Here is a 22,408-nt window from a genome sequence, read left to right on the forward strand (position 1 = left end):
GATACTCGGCACACTAGAATGTGTGATGAATATTTTACTAGGCAATCCACGTGAGTCAGTGACGTTTCATTTACAAGACATGGGCCTTTATTAAACGTGGATTGCCGGTAAGATACAAACTCCGAGTCTTTTAGGTAGCAGCGCTAAGGAGTGGCAAACCAAAGTTGTGTGTTGCTAGGTGCTGAGGCTGGAGAAAAAAATCATTTGTCCTTAGTCAATGAGATTTATTTTTTCACATGTGAAAAATATCATCAAAGTGACTGAGGTATGTTGTTTATGATAATGATACTCTGACAGTTGAGACACAGCTCAACCTGTGTTTCTTCAGGCTGCAACCCGTCCTGACATGAGACCAGGAAAAGTTACAGTTTGAATTCTGTGACTGTCACCATTTGATCACATTTTGGAGAAGCCCTTTAAAGAGTAACAGTTTTTTTAAATAAATATATAATACAGGTGGTGAAGAGAATACATTTTGTAATATATCTCATTCATCCTCCTAGACTGTTCATTCATCCTCAGTTCAATGGTAAAATCTGACTTCAGTGAAGACTTTCACATTACTGAGAAAGGAAATGACAGTTGATGCTGATAAAATTCTATGCCAAAGCTGAAGAAAAAAAGAGCATGGATCATACATCCAAAACTCATACGTTATCTAATCCTGCCAGGCAAAAATTTGCAAAACTTAAAGGGCACCTGTCACCAGGATTGGCCGATACGAGATACGGCCACCCCCTTTCAGGGCTGATATACAACATTCTATAATGCTGTAGATAAGCCCCTGATCCGACCTGCAAAAGAAGAAAAATAACTTTTATTATACTCACCTGCAGAGCGGTCCGGTCCGAAGGGTGTCGCAGGTCTTGGTCCGGTGCCTCCCATCTTCTTGCTATACCGTTCTCCTTCTTCCTTCATGTGGATGACGCATCCCTGTGTCATCCACACAGGCTCCACGGTATCGCGCTCCTGCGCAGGCTTACTTAGCTGCCCTGTTGAGGGCAAAGTACGACAGTGCGCAGGCGCTGGGCCGAATTGACCTTTCCCAGCACCTGCGCACTGCAGTACTTTGGTCTGCCTGCGCAGGAGCGTGATGCTGGGGAGCCTGTGAAGCAAGCAGGAGGGCAGCTGTTATGAAAGGCAATTCAGTACTACAATGGACATGGCGGTCAGAGCACATACAGTGATCAGGCAATAACCCAAAATCATAGAACGAGCTCTGAGACGTGGGAACTCTGCAGACCGCAATCCCTAATCCTCTCCAAACAACACTACAGGCAGCCGTGGATTGCGCCTAACTCTGCCTAGGCAACTCGGCACAGCCTGAGAAACTAACTAGCCTGAAGATAGAAAATAAGCCTACCTTGCCTCAGAGAAATACCCCAAAGGAAAAGGCAGCCCCCCACATATAATGACTGTGAGTTAAGATGAAAAGACAAACGTAGAGATGAAATAGATTCATCAAAGTGAGGCCCGACTTTCTTAACAGATCGAGGATAGTAGAGAAGCACCTAACGACCTCACCAGATCACCTGAGGGAGGAAACTCAGAAGCCGCAGTACCACTTCCTTCCACCAACAGAAGCTCACAGAGAGAATCAGCCGAAGTACCACTTGTGACCACAGGAGGGACCTCTGCCACAGAATTCACAACAGGCATCATCGCAAGAAGATGGGAGGCGCTGGACCAGAACCTGCGACACCCTTTGGACCGGACCGTCCCCAGGTGAGTATAATGAAACTTATTTTTCTTCTTTTGCAGGTCGGATCGGGGCTTATCTACAGCATTATAGAATGCCCTGAAAGGCTGTATCTCTTATCGGCCAAACCTGGTGACAGGTTCCCTTTAATATGAGGTTCTTAGTTTAACATTCTGATCAGACTCTATGAAGCCCACTGCCACATCACTATGAACCCTAATCTAAAGGTTGGCTCCATGACCACTGCTTAAGTGATAGTGCACCAGTAGGGGGAGCTACCTTGTGCTCACAGCACTCATCCTGCAAGGCAAAGCCCCCAAAGCTTCAGGATACATCATACTGTACCACAGGCGGATCATCACAGAAGCAATGGCCGCCACACAGAACCAACACCAAGTGAATAGATCTAAAAATCTCATCTTCTATATGTTCTCAGGGAGCAAAAATGACATGGAAAGCACATCTAAAAATCATAAATTGATCTAATGCTGCTAGTCAAAAATTGTTATGCCATAAAAACACTATGCAGACAAATGGTAAGGAAAAGAGAGGAGGAGGAGGAGGAGAGAGACAAAGGCAGACATAGACGTGCTTCTGCATGTTCTCCTGAAACATTAATTACGCTTTAAAGGGTATCTGGCATGCAATTAATGCTTCCCAAACCGCGGGCAGCATGACATCATTTATCATGGCATTTCAGAGAAAATATACTTTATCGATTTGGTTGTAAGCCATCAACAGCAGGGAACAGAGGTAACAGTGAGGTTTAAATAGAAGCCTGAGCAGAGTGATGGAATAGGCCAAATAGCAAATGGAAAACACCTGCTATAAGAAAGGAGTGGACAAAAAGGCAAAGGGTAATCAGCACCGGGACAGCAACCGGATCTCCAATGGCTCAGCGGATAGAGACGCTGGCGGACAAACACAAGACTGCAGGATCAAATCCTGAGGCAAGACAGGAACATAGCCAGAGAGAAGCCTAGTCTGGGTCTTCCCAGCATCACTGCAGGACTCTCCCTATGTACCCGTGAGGGATCTTCAATATATATTTAAAAATCTATATAAAGTATATTTTCCCTGAAACAATGCAGCATTTCAGGGAATAATAAACCTTGCTGCAATCATGCAGCGAGCTGCAATTCACGCTGCCGTTCAAGTCTTCATTTTCAAACAGCTGACACCACAGTAAATGTTTACATCCACATTGAAAGTAAAGTAGATATTTTTAATTATATAAATTTAGTATTATAAATGCCTTTACCTTTGCAATTGGGTATACCATTGCTATCTGGATAGCAAGTTGCTGAAGTACTACTTTTGCAGGGTATCGGATCCTAGAAAAACAATTTGTTTTGATAATTTGCGTTTAACATTTTTATATTAAATAGGTAAATATAGAACAATATAAAACAAAAATTGTTTCCCCATAGTTCCTAATATGCTTCTTGTCAAGTATATAGTGAATGTCACCTCTTAAAATACATTAACACTCAATATTATCCTCAATCTGTCCGGCTTCTTCTCTAGTGCACTCCAAGACATTACCGTGAAATAACAAGACAAAGTGGCATATTTCTCCTCTCTTTTCTTATATACCACCAACATATTCCAAAGTGCATTACAGACATTATCATAATCCTCTGTCCTCGGTGGATTTTTATTACACAAATATGTCTTGTTATTTCTATTTAATTTTATTTGAGATTTACAAATTCCAATTCTCAAAAAAGTTGTGATGCTGTGTTAAATGTGAAGAAAACAAGAATGATTTGGAAATCTCTTATAGTCATATTGTTTTCACAATAGAACACAGAACACATATTAGAAGTTGAGCATTAGATAATTTTTCATTTGACTTGAAAAATTAACTTATTTACAAATTGGTGACAGCAACACATGTCAAAAAAGTTGGGACAGGGCCACGTCTACCATTGTGTAGCATCCTTTATTTGGCGAAGCGTGGAGACCAATTGCCGGAGTTTTGAAAGAGGAATGCTGTTTCATTCTCATATTAGGGTAAGTTCACATAGGGCGTTTTTGATGCTTTTTTATGCTAATTTTCAGCTGCTTTTTACAGTACCAGCAAAGCCTATGAGATTTCAGAAATTTCATGCACACACAATGTTTTTTTTGTGTGATCAGTACTTTGTGCTTTGCTGCATTTTTTGGACATAGAGCATGTAATTTCTTTCAGCGTTTTTCCAGCGTTTTTCAGCGTTTTCCACCCTTTCAGGATGGTGAAAAAAACGCTACAAATACGCAGGTTGACATTTCTTGCAGTGTATTTGCTGCAGAAAAGTCAAGGACAGCCAGATGTGACGTCACACTCGGCTTTGCTACATCTAGATGGCTGGCTACATGGACACATCACTTGAATGGGGGGTCCAACATTACAGTGCTTGACACGCAGTCGAACGCATGACAGCACGGCAATCACCGCTTCTGATCGACGGGGAAATCATCCCTGCCGGTCAGAGAGCCGCGGCTCCCACACTATCAGAAGACAGCGAGAGCGCTCAGCTGTGATTGGAGGTATATACTTCATCTCCAATCACTGGTGTCAGCTGATGAGACTACTGCTCCCATCATCTGACACCTACAGCCGCTAATTACAGTGAGAGTAGGAGTGGCGGATGGGAGTTTTCATCTGCCGCTCCTGCGCTATAAATAAATATTTTTTTTTAAAAACCGGCATGGGTTCCCCCCTAATTTTGATAACCAGCCAGACAAAAGTCACAGCTGAGGGCTGCAACCCCCAGCTGTCAGCTTCAGCAAGGCTGGTTATCAAGAATAGAGGGGTCCTCACGTTTTTTTTAAATTATTTGAATAATTTTAAAAAACGGCGTGGGGTCCCCCCCATTTTTGACAACCAGCCATGCTAAAGCTCACAGCTGGGGGGTGGTATTATCAGGCTGGTAAGGGGCCATTGATATAGGCCCACCAGCCTGCAGCTGCCCAGAAAAGGCGCATCTATTAGATGTGCCAATTCTGGCACTTTGCCTGACTCTTCCCACTTGCCCTGTAGCAGTGGCAAGCTGGGTAATAAGGGGTTAATGTCACTATTGTAAGGTGACATTAAGCCGGCTTAGTAATGGAGAGGTGTCAAATAAGACTCCTATCCATTACTAATCCTATAGTAGTTAAAGGGTTAAATAAACACACACACAGTAAGAAAAGTCTTTTAATGAAATAAAACACCATATAGTTTTGCAATCTTTTTATTGTTCTGCCATTCCAAGCAAAGCCATCGATCTTCTGAAATAAAAATAAAATAAAAAAGCAAAAGAATACTCCCTGATACGTCGTAGTCCAATTGTTATGGACCTGGTGGTTAGGAGCACCCGGAACGACCTCATGGTTAAACTCACACAGGACAAGCTCTGGGTAGTGGGAGCTCTGCTGACCGCAACCCCTAATCCTATCACACAACTAGAAATAGCCGTGGAGCGTACCTAACATTGCCTAGATGCCTCTTCACAGCCTAAGAGCTAACTAGCCCTAGAGATAGAAAATAAAGCCTACCTTGCCTCAGAGAAATTCCCCAAAGGAAAAGGCAGCCCCCCACATATATTGACTGTGAGTTAAGAAGAAAGTCACAAACACAGAAATGAAACAGGTTTCAGCAAAGGGAGGCCAGACTTACTAAACAGACTGAGGATAGGAAAGGTATCTTTGCGGTCAGCACAAAAAACTACAAAAAGACCACGCAGAGTGTGCAAAAAGACCTCCGCACCGACTCACGGTGCGGAGGTGCCACTCTGCATCCCAGAGCTTCCAGCTAGCAAGGCAAAATCATTATAGCAAGCTGGATAAGGAAACAATGAACAAATAATTAACTAGCAGGGACTTAGCTTCTGCTGGAGTAGACAGGTCACAAGAAAGATCCAAGAGCGAACTGAACCAGTACAAGAACATTGACAGCTGGCATGGAGTAAAGATCTGAGTGGAGTTAAATAGAGCAGCCAGCCAAAGAATAAACTATGTCACCTGTGGAAGGAACCTCAGAAGCAGCAGCTCCACTCACAGCCACCAGAGGGAGTCCATGGACAGAACTCGCCGAAGTACCATTCATGACCACAGGAGGGAGTTCGATAACAGAATTCACAACAGTACCCCCCCCTTGAGGAGGGGTCACCGAACCCTCACCAGAGCCCCCAAGCCGATCAGGACGAGCCAAATGAAAGGCACGAACCAGATCGGCAGCATGAACATCAGAGGCAAAAACCCAGGAATTATCTTCCTGACCATAACCCTTCCACTTGACCAGGTACTGGAGTTTCCATCTCGAAATACGAGAATCCAAAATCTTCTCCACCACATATTCCAACTCCCCCTCGACCAACACCGGGGCAGGAGGATCAATGGAGGGAACCATAGGCGCCACGTATCTCCGCAATAACGACCTATGGAACACATTATGGATGGCAAAAGAAGCTGGAAGGGCCAAACGAAATGACACAGGATTGAGAACTTCAGAAATCTTATACGGACCAATAAAATGAGGCTTAAACTTAGGAGAGGAAACCTTCATAGGAACATAACGAGACGACAACCAAACCAAATCCCCAACACGAAGTCGGGGACCAACACAGCGCCGGCGGTTAGCGAAACGTTGAGCCTTCTCCTGGGACAATGTCAAATTGTCCACCACATAAGTCCAAATCTGCTGCAACCTGTCCACCACAGTATCCACACCAGGACAGTCCGAAGGCTCAACCTGCCCTGAAGAGAAACGAGGATGGAAACCAGAATTACAGAAAAAAGGCAAAACCAAAGTAACCGAGCTGGCCCGATTATTAAGGGCGAACTCAGCCAAAAGCAAGAAGGACACCCAATCATCCTGATCAGCAGAAACAAAGCATCTCAGATATGTTTCCAAAGTCTGATTAGTTCGTTCGGTTTGGCCATTTGTCTGAGGATGGAGAGCTGAAGTAAAAGACAAATCAATGCCCATCTTAGCACAAAAGGACCGCCAAAACCTCGAAACAAACTGGGAACCTCTGTCCGAGACGATGTTCTCCGGAATGCCATGCAAACGAACCACATGCTGGAAAAACAATGGCACCAAATCAGAGGAGGAAGGCAATTTAGACAAGGGTATCAAATGGACCATCTTAGAGAAGCGATCACAAACCACCCAAATGACCGACATCCTTTGAGAGACAGGGAGATCTGAAATAAAATCCATGGAAATATGCATCCAGGGACTCTTCGGGACCGGCAAGGGCAAAAGCAACCCACTGGCACGAGAACAGCAGGGCTTAGCCCAAGCACAAGTCCCACAGGACTGCACAAAAGAACGCACATCCCGTGACAAAGAAGGCCACCAAAAGGATCTAGCCACCAAATCTCTGGTACCAAAGATTCCAGGATGACCAGCCAACACCGAACAATGAACCTCAGAGATAACTCTACTAGTCCATCTATCAGGGACAAACAGTTTCTCCGCTGGACAATGGTCAGGTCTATCAGCCTGAAACTTCTGCAGCACCCGCCGCAAATCAGGGGAGATGGCAGACAAAATTACCCCCTCTTTGAGAATACCCGCCGGCTCAGGAACACCCGGAGAGTCAGGCACAAAACTCCTTGACAGGGCATCAGCCTTCACATTCTTAGAGCCCGGAAGGTACGAAACCACAAAATCAAAACGGGAGAAAAACAGCGACCATCGAGCCTGTCTAGGATTCAACCTTTTGGCAGACTCGAGATAAGTCAAATTCTTGTGATCCATCAAGACCACCACGCGATGCTTTGCTCCTTCAAGCCAATGTCGCCACTCCTCGAATGCCCACTTCATGGCCAACAACTCTCGATTGCCAACATCATAATTGCGCTCAGCAGGCGAGAATTTTCTAGAAAAGAAGCCACATGGTTTCAACACCGAGCCATCAGAACTTCTTTGCGACAAAACAGCCCTTGCTCCAATCTCAGAAGCATCAACCTCGACCTGAAACAAGAGCGAAACATCTGGCTGGCACAACACAGGGGCTGAAGAAAAACGACGCTTCAACTCCTGAAAAGCCTCTACAGCCACAGAGGACCAATTGACCACATCAGCACCTTTCTTGGTCAAATCAGTCAACGGTTTAGCAACACTAGGAAAATTAGCGATGAAGCGACGGTAAAAATTAGCAAAGCCCAGGAACTTCTGCAGGCTCTTCACAGATGTCGGCTGAGTCCAATCATAAATGGCCTGAACTTTAACAGGGTCCATCTCGATAGTAGAAGGGGAAAAAATGAAACCCAAAAATGAAACCATCTGAACTCCAAAGAGTTATTTTAACCCCTTCACAAACAAGGAATTCGCACCTGGAACACCATTCTGACCTGCTTCACATGAGACTCCCAATCATCCGAAAAGACCAAAATATCATCCAAATATACAATCATCAATCTATCCAGGTACTTTCGGAAGATGTCATGCATAAAGGACTGAAACACAGATGGAGCATTAGGAAGCCCGAATGGCATAACCAGGTACTCAAAATGGCCCTCGGGCGTATTAAATGCTATTTTCCATTCATCGCCCTGTTTAATTCGCACAAGATTATACGCCCCTCGAAGATCTATCTCGGTGAACCAACTAGCCCCTTTAATCCGAGCAAACAAATCAGACAGCAGCGGCAAAGGATACTGAAATTTGACTGTGATCTTATTAAGAAGGCGGTAATCAATACAAGGTCTCAAAGAACCATCCTTCTTGGCCACAAAAAAGAACCCTGCTCCCAACGGTCATGACGACGGGCGAATATGTCCTTTCTCCAAGGATTCCTTTATATAACTTCGCATAGCAGCGTGCTCTGGCACAGATAAATTAAACAGTCGGCTCTTAGGAAACTTACTACCAGGAATCAAATTAATAGCACAATCGCAATCCCTATGAGGAGGTAGGGCACTGGATTTGGGCTCATCAAATACATCCCGGTAATCTGACAAAAACTCAGGGACTTTAGAAGGAGTGGAAGGCGAAATTGACAGCAATGGAACATCACCATGTACCCCCTGACAACCCCAGCCGGACTCAGACATAGATTTCCAATCCAATACTGGATTATGGACCTGTAGCCATGGCAACCCCAAAACTATTAATAAAATTATTAAGGGCGAACTCAGCCAAAGGCAAAAAGGACACCCAGTCATCCTGATCAGCATAAACAAAGCATCTCAGATATGTTTCCAAGGTCTGATTGGTTCGTTCGGTCTGGCCATTAGTCTGAGGATGGAAAGCCGAGGAAAAAGACAAGTCAATGCCCATCCTACCACAAAAGGCTCGCCAAAACCTCGAAACAAACTGGGAACCTCTGTCAGAAACGATATTCTCTGGAATAACATGTAAACGAACCACATGCTGGAAGAACAATGGCACCAAATCAGAGGAGGAAGGTAATTTAGACAAGGGTACCAAATGGACCATCTTAGAGAAGCGATCACAGACCACCCAAATGACCGACATCTTTTGAGAGACGGGAAGATCTGAAATAAAATCCATAGAGATATGTGTCCAAGGCCTCTTCGGAACCGGCAAGGGCAAAAGCAACCCACTGGCACGAGAACAGCAGGGCTTAGCCCGAGCACAAATCCCACAGGACTACACAAAAGTACGCACATCCCGCGACAGAGATGGCCACCAAAAGGATCTAGCCACTAACTCTCTGGTACCAAAGATTCCAGGATGACCAGCCAACACCGAACAATGAACCTCAGAGATAACTTTATTTGTCCACCTATCAGGGACAAACAGTTTCTCCGCTGGGCAACGATCAGGTTTATTAGCCTGAAATTTTTGCAGCACCCGCCACAAATCAGGGGAGATGGCAGACACAATTACTCCCTCTTTGAGGATACCCGCCGGCTCAGATAAACCCGGAGAGTTGGGCACAAAACTCCTAGACAGAGCATCCGCCTTCACATTTTTAGAGCCCGGAAGGTACGAAATCACAAAGTCAAAACGGGCAAAAAACAGCGACCAACGAGCCTGTCTAGGATTCAACCGCTTGGCAGACTCGAGATAAGTCAAGTTCTTATGATCAGTCAAGACCACCACGCGATGCTTAGCTCCTTCAAGCCAATGACGCCACTCCTCGAATGCCCACTTCATGGCCAGCAACTCTCGATTGCCCACATCATAATTTCGCTCAGCAGGCGAAAACTTCCTGGAAAAGAAGGCGCATGGTTTCATCACCGAGCAATCAGAACTTCTCTGCGACAAAACAGCCCCTGCTCCAATCTCAGAAGCATCAACCTCGACCTGGAACGGAAGCGAAACATCAGGTTGACACAACACAGGGCAGAAGAAAAACGACGCTTCAACTCTTGAAAAGCTTCCACAGCAGCAGAAGACCAATTGACCACATCAGCACCCTTCTTGGTCAAATCGGTCAATGGTTTAGCAATACTAGAAAAATTGCAGATGAAGCGACGATAAAAATTAGCAAAGCCCAGGAACTGTTGCAGACTTTTCAGAGATGTCGGCTGAGTCCAATCATGGATGGCTTGGACCTTAACAGGGTCCATCTCGATAGTAGAAGGGGAAAAGATGAACCCCAAAAATGAAACCTTCTGAACACCAAAGAGACACTTTGATCCCTTCACAAACAAAGAATTAGCACGCAGGACCTGAAACACCGTTCTGACCTGCTTCACATGAGACTCCTGTTGTGAATTCTGTGGCAGAGCTCCCTCCTGTGGTCACAAGTGGTACTTCGGCTGATTCTCTCTGGGAGCTTCCGTTTGTGGAGGAAACTGGTACTGCTGCTTCTGAGTTTCCTTCCTCAGGTGATCTGGTGAGGTCGTTAGGTGCTTCTCTACTTAACCCCACCTAATGCTTTGATTCATGCTTCCTGTCAATGTTCCAGTGTTGGACTTGTGTTTCTCTGGATCATTCCTGTGGCCTGCTGCTCTGCATAGCTAAGTGCTTCTTTGCTATTTGTTGCTATTTTTTCTGTCCAGCTTGTCTATTTGTTTTGCTGGAAGCTCTGGGACGCAAAGGGTGTACCTCCGTGCCGTTAGTTCGGTACGGAGGGTCTTTTTGCCCCTTTGCGTGGTTTTCTTTAGGGTTTTGTGTAGACCGCAAAGTTATCTTTCCTATCCTCGTTCTGTCTAGAATATCGGGCCTCACTTTGCTGAATCTATTTCATCCCTACGTTTGTCTTTTCATCTTACTCACAGTCATTATATGTGGGGGGCTGCCTTTTCCTTTGGGGTATTTCTCTGAGGCAAGGTAGGCTTATTTTTTCTATCTTCAGGCTAGTTAGTTTCTCAGGCTGTGCCGAGTTGCATAGGGAGCTTTAGGCGCAATCCACGGCTGCCTCTAGTTGTGTTTGGAGAGGATCAGGGATTGCGGTCTGCAGAGATCCCACGTCTCAGAGCTCGTTCTATTATTTTGGGTTATTGTCAGATCACTGTATGTGCTCTGACCTCCATGTCCATTGTGATACTGAATTGCCTTTCATAACAGTACAGGAAGCAAAAAGTACTAATGATTCTCAATGGAGGGGAAAAAGAAGTTCTGAGACCATTTTTTTTTCTTGGCTTTGTGTTTTGTCTTTTTTTTCCCCTAGACATTTGGGTGGTTCAGTACACAGGTGTAGCGATGGACATTAGAAGTCTGTCTTCATTTGTGGATCAGCTCTCGGCAAGAGTACAAAAGATTCAAGACACTATTGATCAGAAATCTATGTTAGAACCAAGAATTCCTATTCCTGATTTGTTTTTTGGAGATAGAACTAAGTTTCTGAGTTTCAAAAATAATTGTAAGTTATTTCTGGCCTTGAAACCTCGTTCCTCTGGTGATCCAGTTCAACAGGTTTTGATTATTATTTCTTTTTTGCGCGGCGACCCTCAGGACTGGGCATTTTCTCTTGCGCCAGGAGATCCTGCATTAAGTAATATCAATGCATTTTTCCTGGCGCTCGGATTGCTGTACGATGAGCCTAATTCAGTGGACCAGGCAGAAAAGAATTTGCTGGCTCTTTGTCAGGGTCAGGATGAGATAGAGGTATATTGCCAGAAATTTAGAAAATGGTCAGTGCTCACTCAATGGAATGAATCTGCGCTGGCAGCTATGTTCAGAAAGGGTCTCTCTGAAGCCCTTAAGGATGTCATGGTGGGATTTCCTATGCCTGCTGGTTTGAATGAGTCTATGTCTTTGGCTATTCAGATCGGTCGACGCTTGCGTGAGCATAAATCTGTGCACCATTTGGCGGTATTACCTGAGCTTAATCCTGAGCCTATGCAGTGCGATAGGACTTTGACCAGAGTTGAACGGCAAGAACACAGACGTCTGAATGGGCTGTGTTTCTACTGTGGTGATTCCACTCATGCTATCTCTGATTGTCCTAAGCGCACTAAGCGGTTCGCTAGGTCTGCCACCATTGGTATGGTACAGTCAAAATTTCTTCTGTCCGTTACCTTGATCTGCTCTTTGTCATCATATTCTGTCATGGCGTTTGTGGATTCAGGCGCTGCTCTGAATTTGATGGACTTGGAATATGCTAAGCGTTGTGGGTTTTTCTTGGAGCCCTTGCAGTGTCCTATTCCATTGAGAGGTATTGATGCTACGCCTTTGGCCAAGAATAAGCCTCAATACTGGACCCAGCTGACCATGTGCATGGTTCCTGCACATCAGGAGGATATTCGCTTTCTGGTGTTGCATAATCTGCATGATGTGGTCGTGTTGGGGTTGCCATGGCTACAAGCCCATAATTCAGTATTGGATTGGAAATCCATGTCGGTGTCCAGCTGGGGTTGTCAGGGGGTACATGGTGATGTTCTATTTTTGTCAATTTCGTCATCCACCCCTTCTGAGGTTCCAGAGTTCTTGTCTGATTACCGGGATGTATTTGATGAGCCCAAGTCCGATGCCCTACCTCCGCATAGGGATTGTGATTGTGCTATCAATTTGATTCCTGGTGGTAAATTCCCAAAAGGTCGACTGTTTAATTTATCCGTGCCTGAGCACACCGCTATGCGCAGTTATGTGAAGGAATCCCTGGAGAAGGGGCATATTCGCCCGTCATCGTCGCCATTGGGAGCAGGGTTTTTTTTTGTGGCCAAAAAGGATGGTTCGCTGAGACCTTGTATAGATTATCGCCTTCTTAATAAGATCACTGTTAAATTTCAGTACCCCTTGCCTTTGTTATCTGATTTGTTTGCTCGGATTAAGGGGGCTAGTTGGTTCACCAAGATTGATCTTCGTGGTGCGTATAATCTGGTGAGAATCAGGCGAGGCGATGAATGGAAAACTGCATTTAATACGCCCGAGGGTCATTTTGAGTATCTAGTGATGCCATTCGGACTTGCCAATGCTCCATCAGTGTTTCAGTCCTTTATGCATGACATCTTCCGAGAGTACCTGGATAAATTCCTGATTGTGTACTTGGATGACATTTTGATCTTCTTGGATGATTGGGAGTCTCATGTGAAACAGGTCAGAACGGTTTTTCAGGTCCTGCGTGCTAATTCTTTGTTTTTGAAGGGATCAAAGTGTCTCTTTGGTGTGCAGAAGGTTTCATTTTTGGGGTTCATCTTTTCCCCTTCTACTATCGAGATGGATCCTGTTAAGGTCCAAGCCATCCATGACTGGACTCAGTCGACATCTCTGAAAAGTCTGCAAAAGTTCCTGGGCTTTGCTAATTTTTATCGTCGCTTCATCTGCAATTTTTCTAGAATTGCCAAACCATTGACCGATTTGACCAAGAAGGGTGCTGATTTGGTCAATTGGTCTTCTGCTGCTGTGGAAGCTTTTCAAGAGTTGAAGCGTCGTTTTTCTTCTGCCCCTGTGTTGTGTCAACCTGATGTTTCTCTTCCGTTCCAGGTCGAGGTTGATGCTTCTGAGATTGGAGCAGGGGCTGTTTTGTCGCAGAGAGGTTCTGATTGTTCAGTGATGAAACCATGCGCTTTTTTTTCCAGGAAGTTTTCGCCTGCTGAGCGGAATTATGATGTGGGCAACCGAGAGTTGCTGGCCATGAAGTGGGCATTCGAGGAGTGGCGTCATTGGCTTGAAGGAGCTAAGCATCGCGTGGTGGTATTGACTGATCATAAGAACCTGACTTATCTCGAGTCTGCTAAGCGTTTGAATCCTAGACAGGCTCGTTGGTCGCTGTTTTTCGCCCGTTTTGACTTTGTGATTTCGTACCTTCCGGGCTCTAAAAATGTGAAGGCGGATGCTCTGTCTAGGAGTTTTGTGCCCGACTCTCCGGGTTTATCTGAGCCGGCGGGTATCCTCAAGGAAGGAGTAATTGTGTCTGCCATCTCCCCTGATTTGCGGCGGGTGCTGCAAAAATTTCAGGCTAATAAACCAGATCGTTGTCCAGCGGAGAAACTGTTTGTCCCGGATAGGTGGACAAATAAAGTGATCTCTGAGGTTCATTGTTCGGTGTTGGCTGGTCATCCTGGAATCTTTGGTACCAGAGAGTTAGTGGCTAGATCCTTTTGGTGGCCATCTCTGTCGCGGGATGTGCATTCTTTTGTGCAGTCCTGTGGGATTTGTGCTCGGGCTAAGCCCTGCTGTTCTCGTGCCAGTGGGTTGCTTTTGCCCTTGCCGGTCCCGAAGAGACCTTGGACACATATCTCTATGGATTTTATTTCAGATCTTCCCGTCTCTCAAAAGATGTCAGTCATTTGGGTGGTCTGTGATCGCTTTTCTAAGATGGTCCATCTGGTACCCTTGTCCAAGTTGCCTTCCTCCTCTGATTTGGTGCCATTGTTCTTCCAGCATGTGGTTCGTTTGCATGGCATTCCAGAGAATATCGTTTCTGACAGAGGTTCCCAGTTTGTTTCGAGGTTTTGGCGAGCCTTTTGTGGTAGGATGGGCATTGACTTGTCTTTTTCCTCGGCTTTTCATCCTCAGACTAATGGCCAGACCGAACGAACCAATCAGACCTTGGAAACCTATCTGAGATGCTTTGTTTCTGCCGATCAGGATGACTGGGTGTCCTTTTTGCCTTTGGCTGAGTTCGCCCTTAATAATCGGGCCAGCTCGGCTACCTTGGTTTCGCCATTTTTCTGCAATTCTGGGTTCCATCCTCGTTTCTCTTCAGGACAGGTTGAGTCTTCGGACTGTCCTGGTGTGGATACTGTGGTGGACAGGTTGCAGCAGATTTGGACTCATGTAGTGAACAATTTGACCTTGTCCCAGGAGAAGGCTCAACGTTTCGCTAATCGCAGATGCCGTGTGGGTCCCCGACTTCGTGTTGGGGATTTGGTTTGGTTATCTTCTCGTCATATTCCTATGAAGGTTTCCTCTCCGAAGTTTAAACCTCGTTTCATTGGTCCTTATAGGATTTCTGAGGTTATTAATCCTGTGTCTTTTCGTCTGACCCTCCCAGATTCTTTTTTCATACATAACGTCTTCCATAGGTCATTGTTGCGGAGATACGTGGCACCTATGGTTCCATCTGTTGACCCTCCTGCTCCGGTTTTGGTGGAGGGGGAATTGGAGTATATTGTGGAGAAGATTTTGGATTCTCGTGTTTCAAGATGGAAACTCCAGTATCTGGTTAAATGGAACGGTTATGCTCAGGAGGATAATTCCTGGGTTTTTGCCTCTGATGTCCATGCTCCCGATCTTGTTCGTGCCTTTCATGTGGCTCATCCTGGTCGGCCTGGGGGATCTGGTGAGGGTTCGGTGACTCCTCCTCAAGGGGGGGTACTGTTGTGAATTCTGTGGCAGAGCTCCCTCCTGTGGTCACAAGTGGTACTTCGGCTGATTCTCTCTGGGAGCTTCCGTTTGTGGAGGAAACTGGTACTGCTGCTTCTGAGTTTCCTTCCTCAGGTGATCTGGTGAGGTCGTTAGGTGCTTCTCTACTTAACCCCACCTAATGCTTTGATTCATGCTTCCTGTCAATGTTCCAGTGTTGGACTTGTGTTTCTCTGGATCATTCCTGTGGCCTGCTGCTCTGCATAGCTAAGTGCTTCTTTGCTATTTGTTGCTATTTTTTCTGTCCAGCTTGTCTATTTGTTTTGCTGGAAGCTCTGGGACGCAAAGGGTGTACCTCCGTGCCGTTAGTTCGGTACGGAGGGTCTTTTTGCCCCTTTGCGTGGTTTTCTTTAGGGTTTTGTGTAGACCGCAAAGTTATCTTTCCTATCCTCGTTCTGTCTAGAATATTGGGCCTCACTTTGCTGAATCTATTTCATCCCTACGTTTGTCTTTTCATCTTACTCACAGTCATTATATGTGGGGGGCTGCCTTTTCCTTTGGGGTATTTCTCTGAGGCAAGGTAGGCTTATTTTTTCTATCTTCAGGCTAGTTAGTTTCTCAGGCTGTGCCGAGTTGCATAGGGAGCTTTAGGCGCAATCCACGGCTGCCTCTAGTTGTGTTTGGAGAGGATCAGGGATTGCGGTCTGCAGAGTTCCCACGTCTCAGAGCTCGTTCTATTATTTTGGGTTATTGTCAGATCACTGTATGTGCTCTGACCTCCATGTCCATTGTGATACTGAATTGCCTTTCATAACAGACTCCCAATCATCCGAGAAGATCAAAATGTCATCCAAGTACACAATCAGGAATTTATCCAGGTACTCTCAGAAGATGTCATGCATAAAGGACTGAAACACTGATGGAGCATTGGCAAGTCCGAATGGCATTACTAGATACTCAAAATGGCCCTCGGGCGTATTAAATGCAGTTTTCCATTCATCGCCTCGCTTAATACGCACAAGATTATACGCATTACGAAGATCTATCTTGGTGAACCAACTAGCCCCCTTAATCCGAGCAAACAAATCAGATAACAACGGCAAGGGGTACTGAAATTTAACCGTGATCTTATTTAGAAGGCGGTAATCAATACAAGGTCTCAGTGAACCATCCTTCTTGGCTACAAAAAAGAACCCTGCTCCTAATGGCGATGATGACGGGCGAATATGCCCCTTCTCCAAGGACTCCTTCACATAACTCCGCATAGCGGCGTGCTCAGGCACAGATAAATTAAACAGTCGACCTTTTGGGAATTTACTACCAGGAATCAAATCGATAGCACAATCACAATCCCTATGTGGAGGTAGGGTATCGGACTTGGGCTCATCAAACACATCCCGGTAATCAGACAAGAACTCTGGAACCTCAGAAGGGGTGGATGACGAAATAGTCAGAAATGGGACATCACCATGTACCCCCTGACAACCCCAGCTGGACACAGACATGGATTTCCAATCTAATACTGGATTATGGACTTGTAGCCATGGCAACCCCAACACGACCACATCATGCAGATTATGCAACACCAGAAAGCGAATAACCTCCTGATGTGCAGGAGCCATGCACATGGTCAGCTGGGTCCAGTACTGAGGCTTATTCTTGGCCAAAGGCGTAGCATCAATTCCTCTCAATGGAATAGGACACTGCAAGGGCTCCAAGAAAAACCCACAACGCCTAGCATACTCCAAGTCCATCAAATTCAGGGCAGCGCCTGAATCCACAAATGCCATGACAGAATACGATGACAAAGAGCAGATCAAGGTAACGGACAGAATAAATTTTGACTGTACCGTACTAATGGTGGCAGACCTAGCGAACCGCTTAGTGCGCTTAGGACAATCAGAGATAGCATGAGTGGAATCACCACAGTAGAAACACAGCCCATTCAGACGTCTGTGTTCTTGCCGTTCAACTCTGGTCAAAGTCCTATCGCACTGCATAGGCTATGGTTTAAGCTCAGGTAATACCGCCAAATGGTGCACAGATTTACGCTCACGCAAGCGTCGACCGATCTGAATGGCCAAAGACATAGACTCATTCAGACCAGCAGGCATAGGAAATCCCACCATGACATCCTTAAAGGCTTCAGAGAGACCTTTTCTGAAAATAGCTGCGAGCGCACCTTCATTCCATTAAGTGAGTACGGACCACTTTCAAAATTTCTGACAATATACCTCTATCTCATCCTGACCCTGACACAGAGCCAGGAAATTTTTCTCTGCCTGATCCACTGAATTAGGTTCATCGTACAGCAATCCGAGCGCCAGGAAAAACGCATCGATATTACTTAATGCAGGATCTCCTGACGCAAGAGAAAATGCCCAGTCCTGAGGGTCGCCACGTAAAAAAGAAATAATGATCCTAACTTGTTGAACTGGGTCACCAGAGGAGCGAGGTTTCAAAGCCAGAAATAGTTTACAATTATTTTTGAAACTCAGAAATTTAGTTCTATCTCCAAAAAACAAATCAGGAATAGGAATTCTCGGTTCTAACATAGAATTCTGAACCACAAAGTCTTGAATATTTTGTACTCTTGCCGTGAGCTGATCCACACATGAAGACAGGCCTTTAATGTCCATCGCTACACCTGTGTCCTGAACCACCCAAATGTCTAGGGGAAAAAAAGGCAAAACACAGTGCAGAGAAAAAAAAATGGTCTCAGAACTTCTTTTTTCCCTCTATTGAGAATCATTAGTACTTTTGGCCTCCAGTACTGTTATGATAAGGTAATTCAGTACCACAATGGACATAGAGGTCAGAGCAAATACAGTGACCTGACAATAACCCAAAAACATAGAACGAGCTCTGAGACGTGGGAACTCTGCTGACCGCAATCCCTAATCCTCTCCAACCACACTAGAGGCAGCCGTGGATTGCGCCTAATGCTTCCTATGCAACTCGGCACAGCCTGAGAAACTAGGTAGCCTGAAGATAGAAAATAAGCCTACCTTGCCTCAGAGAAATACCCCAAAGGAAAAGGCAGCCCCCACATATAATGACTGTGAGTTAAGATGAAAAGACAAACGTAGAGATGAAATAGATTTAGCAAAGTGAGGCCCGACTTTCTGAACAGAGCGAGGATATGAAAGGTAACTTTGCGGTCAACACAAAACCCTACAAAAACCACGCAAAGGGGGCAAAAAGACCCTCCGTACCGAACTAACGGCACGGAGGTACACCCTCTGCGTCCCAGAGCTTCCAGCAAGCAGGAAAAAACAAATAGACAAGCTGGAAAGAAAAAAACAGCAAAACAAAAAAGCAAAGCGGAACTTAGCTATGCAGAGCAGCAGGCCACAGGAACGATCCAGGAGGAAACAGGTCCAATACTAGAACATTGACTGGAGGCCAGGATCAAAGCACTAGGTGGAGTTAAATAAAGCAGCACCTAACGACTCCACCACATCACCTGAGGAAGGAAACTCAGAAGCCGCAGTACCACTTTCCTCCACCAACGGAAGCTCACAGCGAGAATCAGCCGAAGTACCACTTGTGACCACAGGAGGGAGCTCTGCCACAGAATTCACAACAGACGCCTCTTCACAGCGTAAGAGCTAACTAGCCCTAGAGATAGAAAATAAAGCCTACCTTGCCTCAGAGAAATTCCCCAAAGGAAAAGGCAGCCCTCCACATATATTGACTGTGAGTTAAGAAGAAAGTCACAAACACAGAAATGAAACAGGTTTCAGCAAAGGGAGGCCAGACTTACTAAACAGACTGAGGATAGGAAAGGTATCTTTGCGGTCAGCACAAAAAACTACAAAAAGACCACGCAGAGTGTGCAAAAAGACCTCCGCACCGACTCACGGTGCGGAGGTGCCACTCTGCATCCCAGAGCTTCCAGCTAGCAAGGCAAAATCATTATAGCAAGCTGGACAAGGAAACAATGAACAAATAATTAACTAGCAGGGACTTAGCTTCTGCTGGAGTAGACAGGTCACAAGAAAGATCCAAGAGCGAACTGAACCAGTACAAGAACATTGATAGCTGGCATGGAGTAAAGATCTGAGTGGAGTTAAATAGAGCAGCCAGCCAAAGAATAAACTATGTCACCTGTGGAAGGAACCTCAGAAGCAGCAGCTCCACTCATAGCCACCAGAGGGAGTCCATGGACAGAACTCGCCGAAGTACCATTCATGACCACAGGAGGGAGTTCGATAACAGAATTCACAACACCAATATAATGAGTGTCCCACAATGTATCTGGGGGAGATAAAGCTTACAACCGGGAGCGCTGCTAATGTGGCCGCCCCCTACTGTAAGCTATTGGGGAAGGAATGAGACGCAGCAGGCGCAGGCTCAGTATCTAGCGGTGATGTCACTGAGCCTGCGCTCCCTCACAGCCTGACCTGAGGTAACCTCTAGACCGTGGAAGAATGCCAGGGAAGAGGTTACCGGAGGTAATCTAACTATCTATTCGATCTATTCTATCCATCTATCTATTCTATCAATCTATATATTCACTCCATCTATTATATCAATCTATCTATTCATTCTATCTATTCTATCAATCTACTGTAATTCTATGTATTCTATCAATAATTGTAAAGCGCTGTGGAATATGTTGGCGCTATATAAATAAAATTATTATTGTTATTATCTATTCATTCTATCTATTCTATCAATCTATCTATTCATTCTATGTATTCATTCTATCTACAGGAAGTTGTTTTTTTTTCTCTGTGTGTACTCAACTTTATTGTCATGCACAAAGAGAAAAAAAACGCATGAAAAAAACCGCACCAAAAACGTGACAAAAAATGCACCTAGACCTGCATTTTTGGCTTAGCTTCTTTCCTGCCAAGATGATCAAGTTTTGCTGCAGAAAAAAAACGCAGCAAAAACGCCCTGTGTGAACTTACCCTTATGTAGGATTCTAGCTGACCAACAGTCACGGGTCTTCTTTACTGGATTTTTTGCTTCAAAATGCTCCAAATATTTTCTGTTGGTGAAAGGTCTGAACTGCTGTTCATCACCTGAACTCTTCTTCTATGAAGCCTTGCTGCTGTGATGGATGTAGCATGTGGTCTGGCAGTATCTTAATTAAATATGCAAGGCCTTCCTTGAAATAGGCATTAGCAGGATGAAACCATAAATTGTTCTAAAACCTCTATGTTGCGGTCATGGCTGAGCTGAGCAGACTGTTACGCCCAGCCGTGGCGCACGTGGATTTGTGGATCCACTGCCACAGGGCTGAGCCTACTCAGGAAGGGGGATAACTAAGTGGCTAACTTGGTGTTCACTGGAGCTTTTAGTGGTGAGGTCAGGCTTGCGAGGCAGGTAGATGCCAAGTACCGCTCCTGGCAGAACCCGGTACTGCAGATACTGATCCCAGGGGTCAGGTACGCTGACCGTACTTTAGGGCCTAGTTCAGACACGCCAGTCTAGGATTCAGGATCTGGGTTAGGCCACTCATGGATTGGAGAATAGTGTTCGTGAACTGGCCACACTGGGACCAGGGGACTTCCAGAACAGGACTGGCCGCTTCAGGACAAGGGGACAATGTTCAGGCACTGGCCACTCCAGAACCTGGGAACAGGGTTCAGGTCCTGGCCGCTCTGGGACCAGGGGATGAGGTTCAGGCACTGATTGGTTCAGGACCAGCAGACAAGTTTCAGACACTGGCCTCTCCAGGACCAGGGAATGAGGTTCAGGCACGTTCCGTACTGGGACCAGGGGATGAGGTACAGTCACTGGCCACTCCGGGACCAGGGAACCAGGTTTAGGCCCTGGCCACTCCGGGAACAGAGGATGAGGTTCAGACACTGGCTGTCCCAAGACCAGGGGATGAGGTTCAGGCACTGGCCGCAACGGGATCAGGGAACCAGGTTTATGCCCTGGCCACTCTGGGAACAGAGGATGAGGTTCAGACACTGGCTGTTCCCAGACCAGGGGATGAGGTTCATGCACTGGCTCACCGGGACCAGGGGGCGAGGTTCAGGCACTGGCCGCTCCTAGACCAGGGGATGAGGTTAATTTACTGTCCTCTCCAGGACCAGGGGACAGGGTTCAGGCACTGGCCGCCTCATGACGAGGGGATGAGGATACAGGACTGGCCACACTGAGACCAGGGGATAGCATTCAGGCTCTGGCTGCACCGGGACCAGAGGACCTCACAACTCACTAGCATTACATCCTACTAATGATTCACTACAGTAATTAGCCACTCCCCAGAGGAGAGGGAGTTTTTTACACAAGATGCCTCTCAGCTATCAAAGACCATTCATAAGGCCATCTTTAAAGCCTCTGGGAATGGGAATGAGCCATGTCAGGGCATCTCCTGACATGAATGCTTGCACTCCAGGAACCCAAGGCACTGCTTCGGATTCCCATAGTACTTAGGCGGATCATACAGGATGATTTCCATTATGAGAGCACAAGTTTCAGATTGTCTAGACATCAGGGCTTCCAGCCGGGCATCTAGTGTCATAAAAATTTCTGTAGCTGGAGGTTGGAAGCAAATACTCCAATCTGCTTTGACAGCTATTTTCCTTACTGGATTTGTGCATAAATAAATGCACCTCTTACTAAATGTGAAAACAAATATGCTATTAATGTCATTTATGTTAATTCAGCTTTGTTCTCCATATAATACTGATTACCTTTTGTACTGTAGTTTGATTAGAAATGCATTTTTATTTGAAAAAAAATACTACACATTTTATTGATTAATAAGTTAAACTTACCGAATACAAGTTATGTTCTTCATATCTTACTTGTTTTATCGTATTTAAGACCCCTGAAAAGAAATCAGTTCTTGTCCAGGAAACTGTTATGTTATGGTCTCCTCGAGTAATAGTGATTTTCTTGTTTGGAGGGTCCAATTTTACTAATAGATTAAAAAAATTGAATTAATAATTGTTTAAACCAGCAAAGAAATAGCAAAATCTTAAAATTAATTTGTCTAGTCTATCAGTCAATATAAACAACTGACGTCCACGTTAAAACGGGTCTTAGTAGACTATTAAATGCTAGCTGGCCACACAACAGTTTTCTTGATTAATTTAATTGAG

General features: G+C 45.4%; 1 protein-coding gene across 1 annotated transcript in view; it reads right to left on the reverse strand.

Moving 5' to 3' along the window:
- IL12RB1 (interleukin 12 receptor subunit beta 1) overlaps nucleotides 1–22,408 on the reverse strand; it is a 228,817-nt gene that overhangs the window by 96,381 nt on the left and 110,028 nt on the right. The window contains exons 4-5 of the mRNA XM_069745689.1: nucleotides 22,082–22,224; nucleotides 2,961–3,033 (exon numbers count right to left, since the gene is read on the reverse strand). Coding sequence (XP_069601790.1) covers nucleotides 2,961–3,033; nucleotides 22,082–22,224 — 216 coding nt within the window. The remainder of the gene's footprint in view (nucleotides 1–2,960; nucleotides 3,034–22,081; nucleotides 22,225–22,408) is intronic.

This window comes from Ranitomeya imitator, chromosome 1 (genome assembly GCF_032444005.1).
Source record: "Ranitomeya imitator isolate aRanImi1 chromosome 1, aRanImi1.pri, whole genome shotgun sequence".
NCBI lineage: Eukaryota > Metazoa > Chordata > Amphibia > Anura > Dendrobatidae > Ranitomeya > Ranitomeya imitator.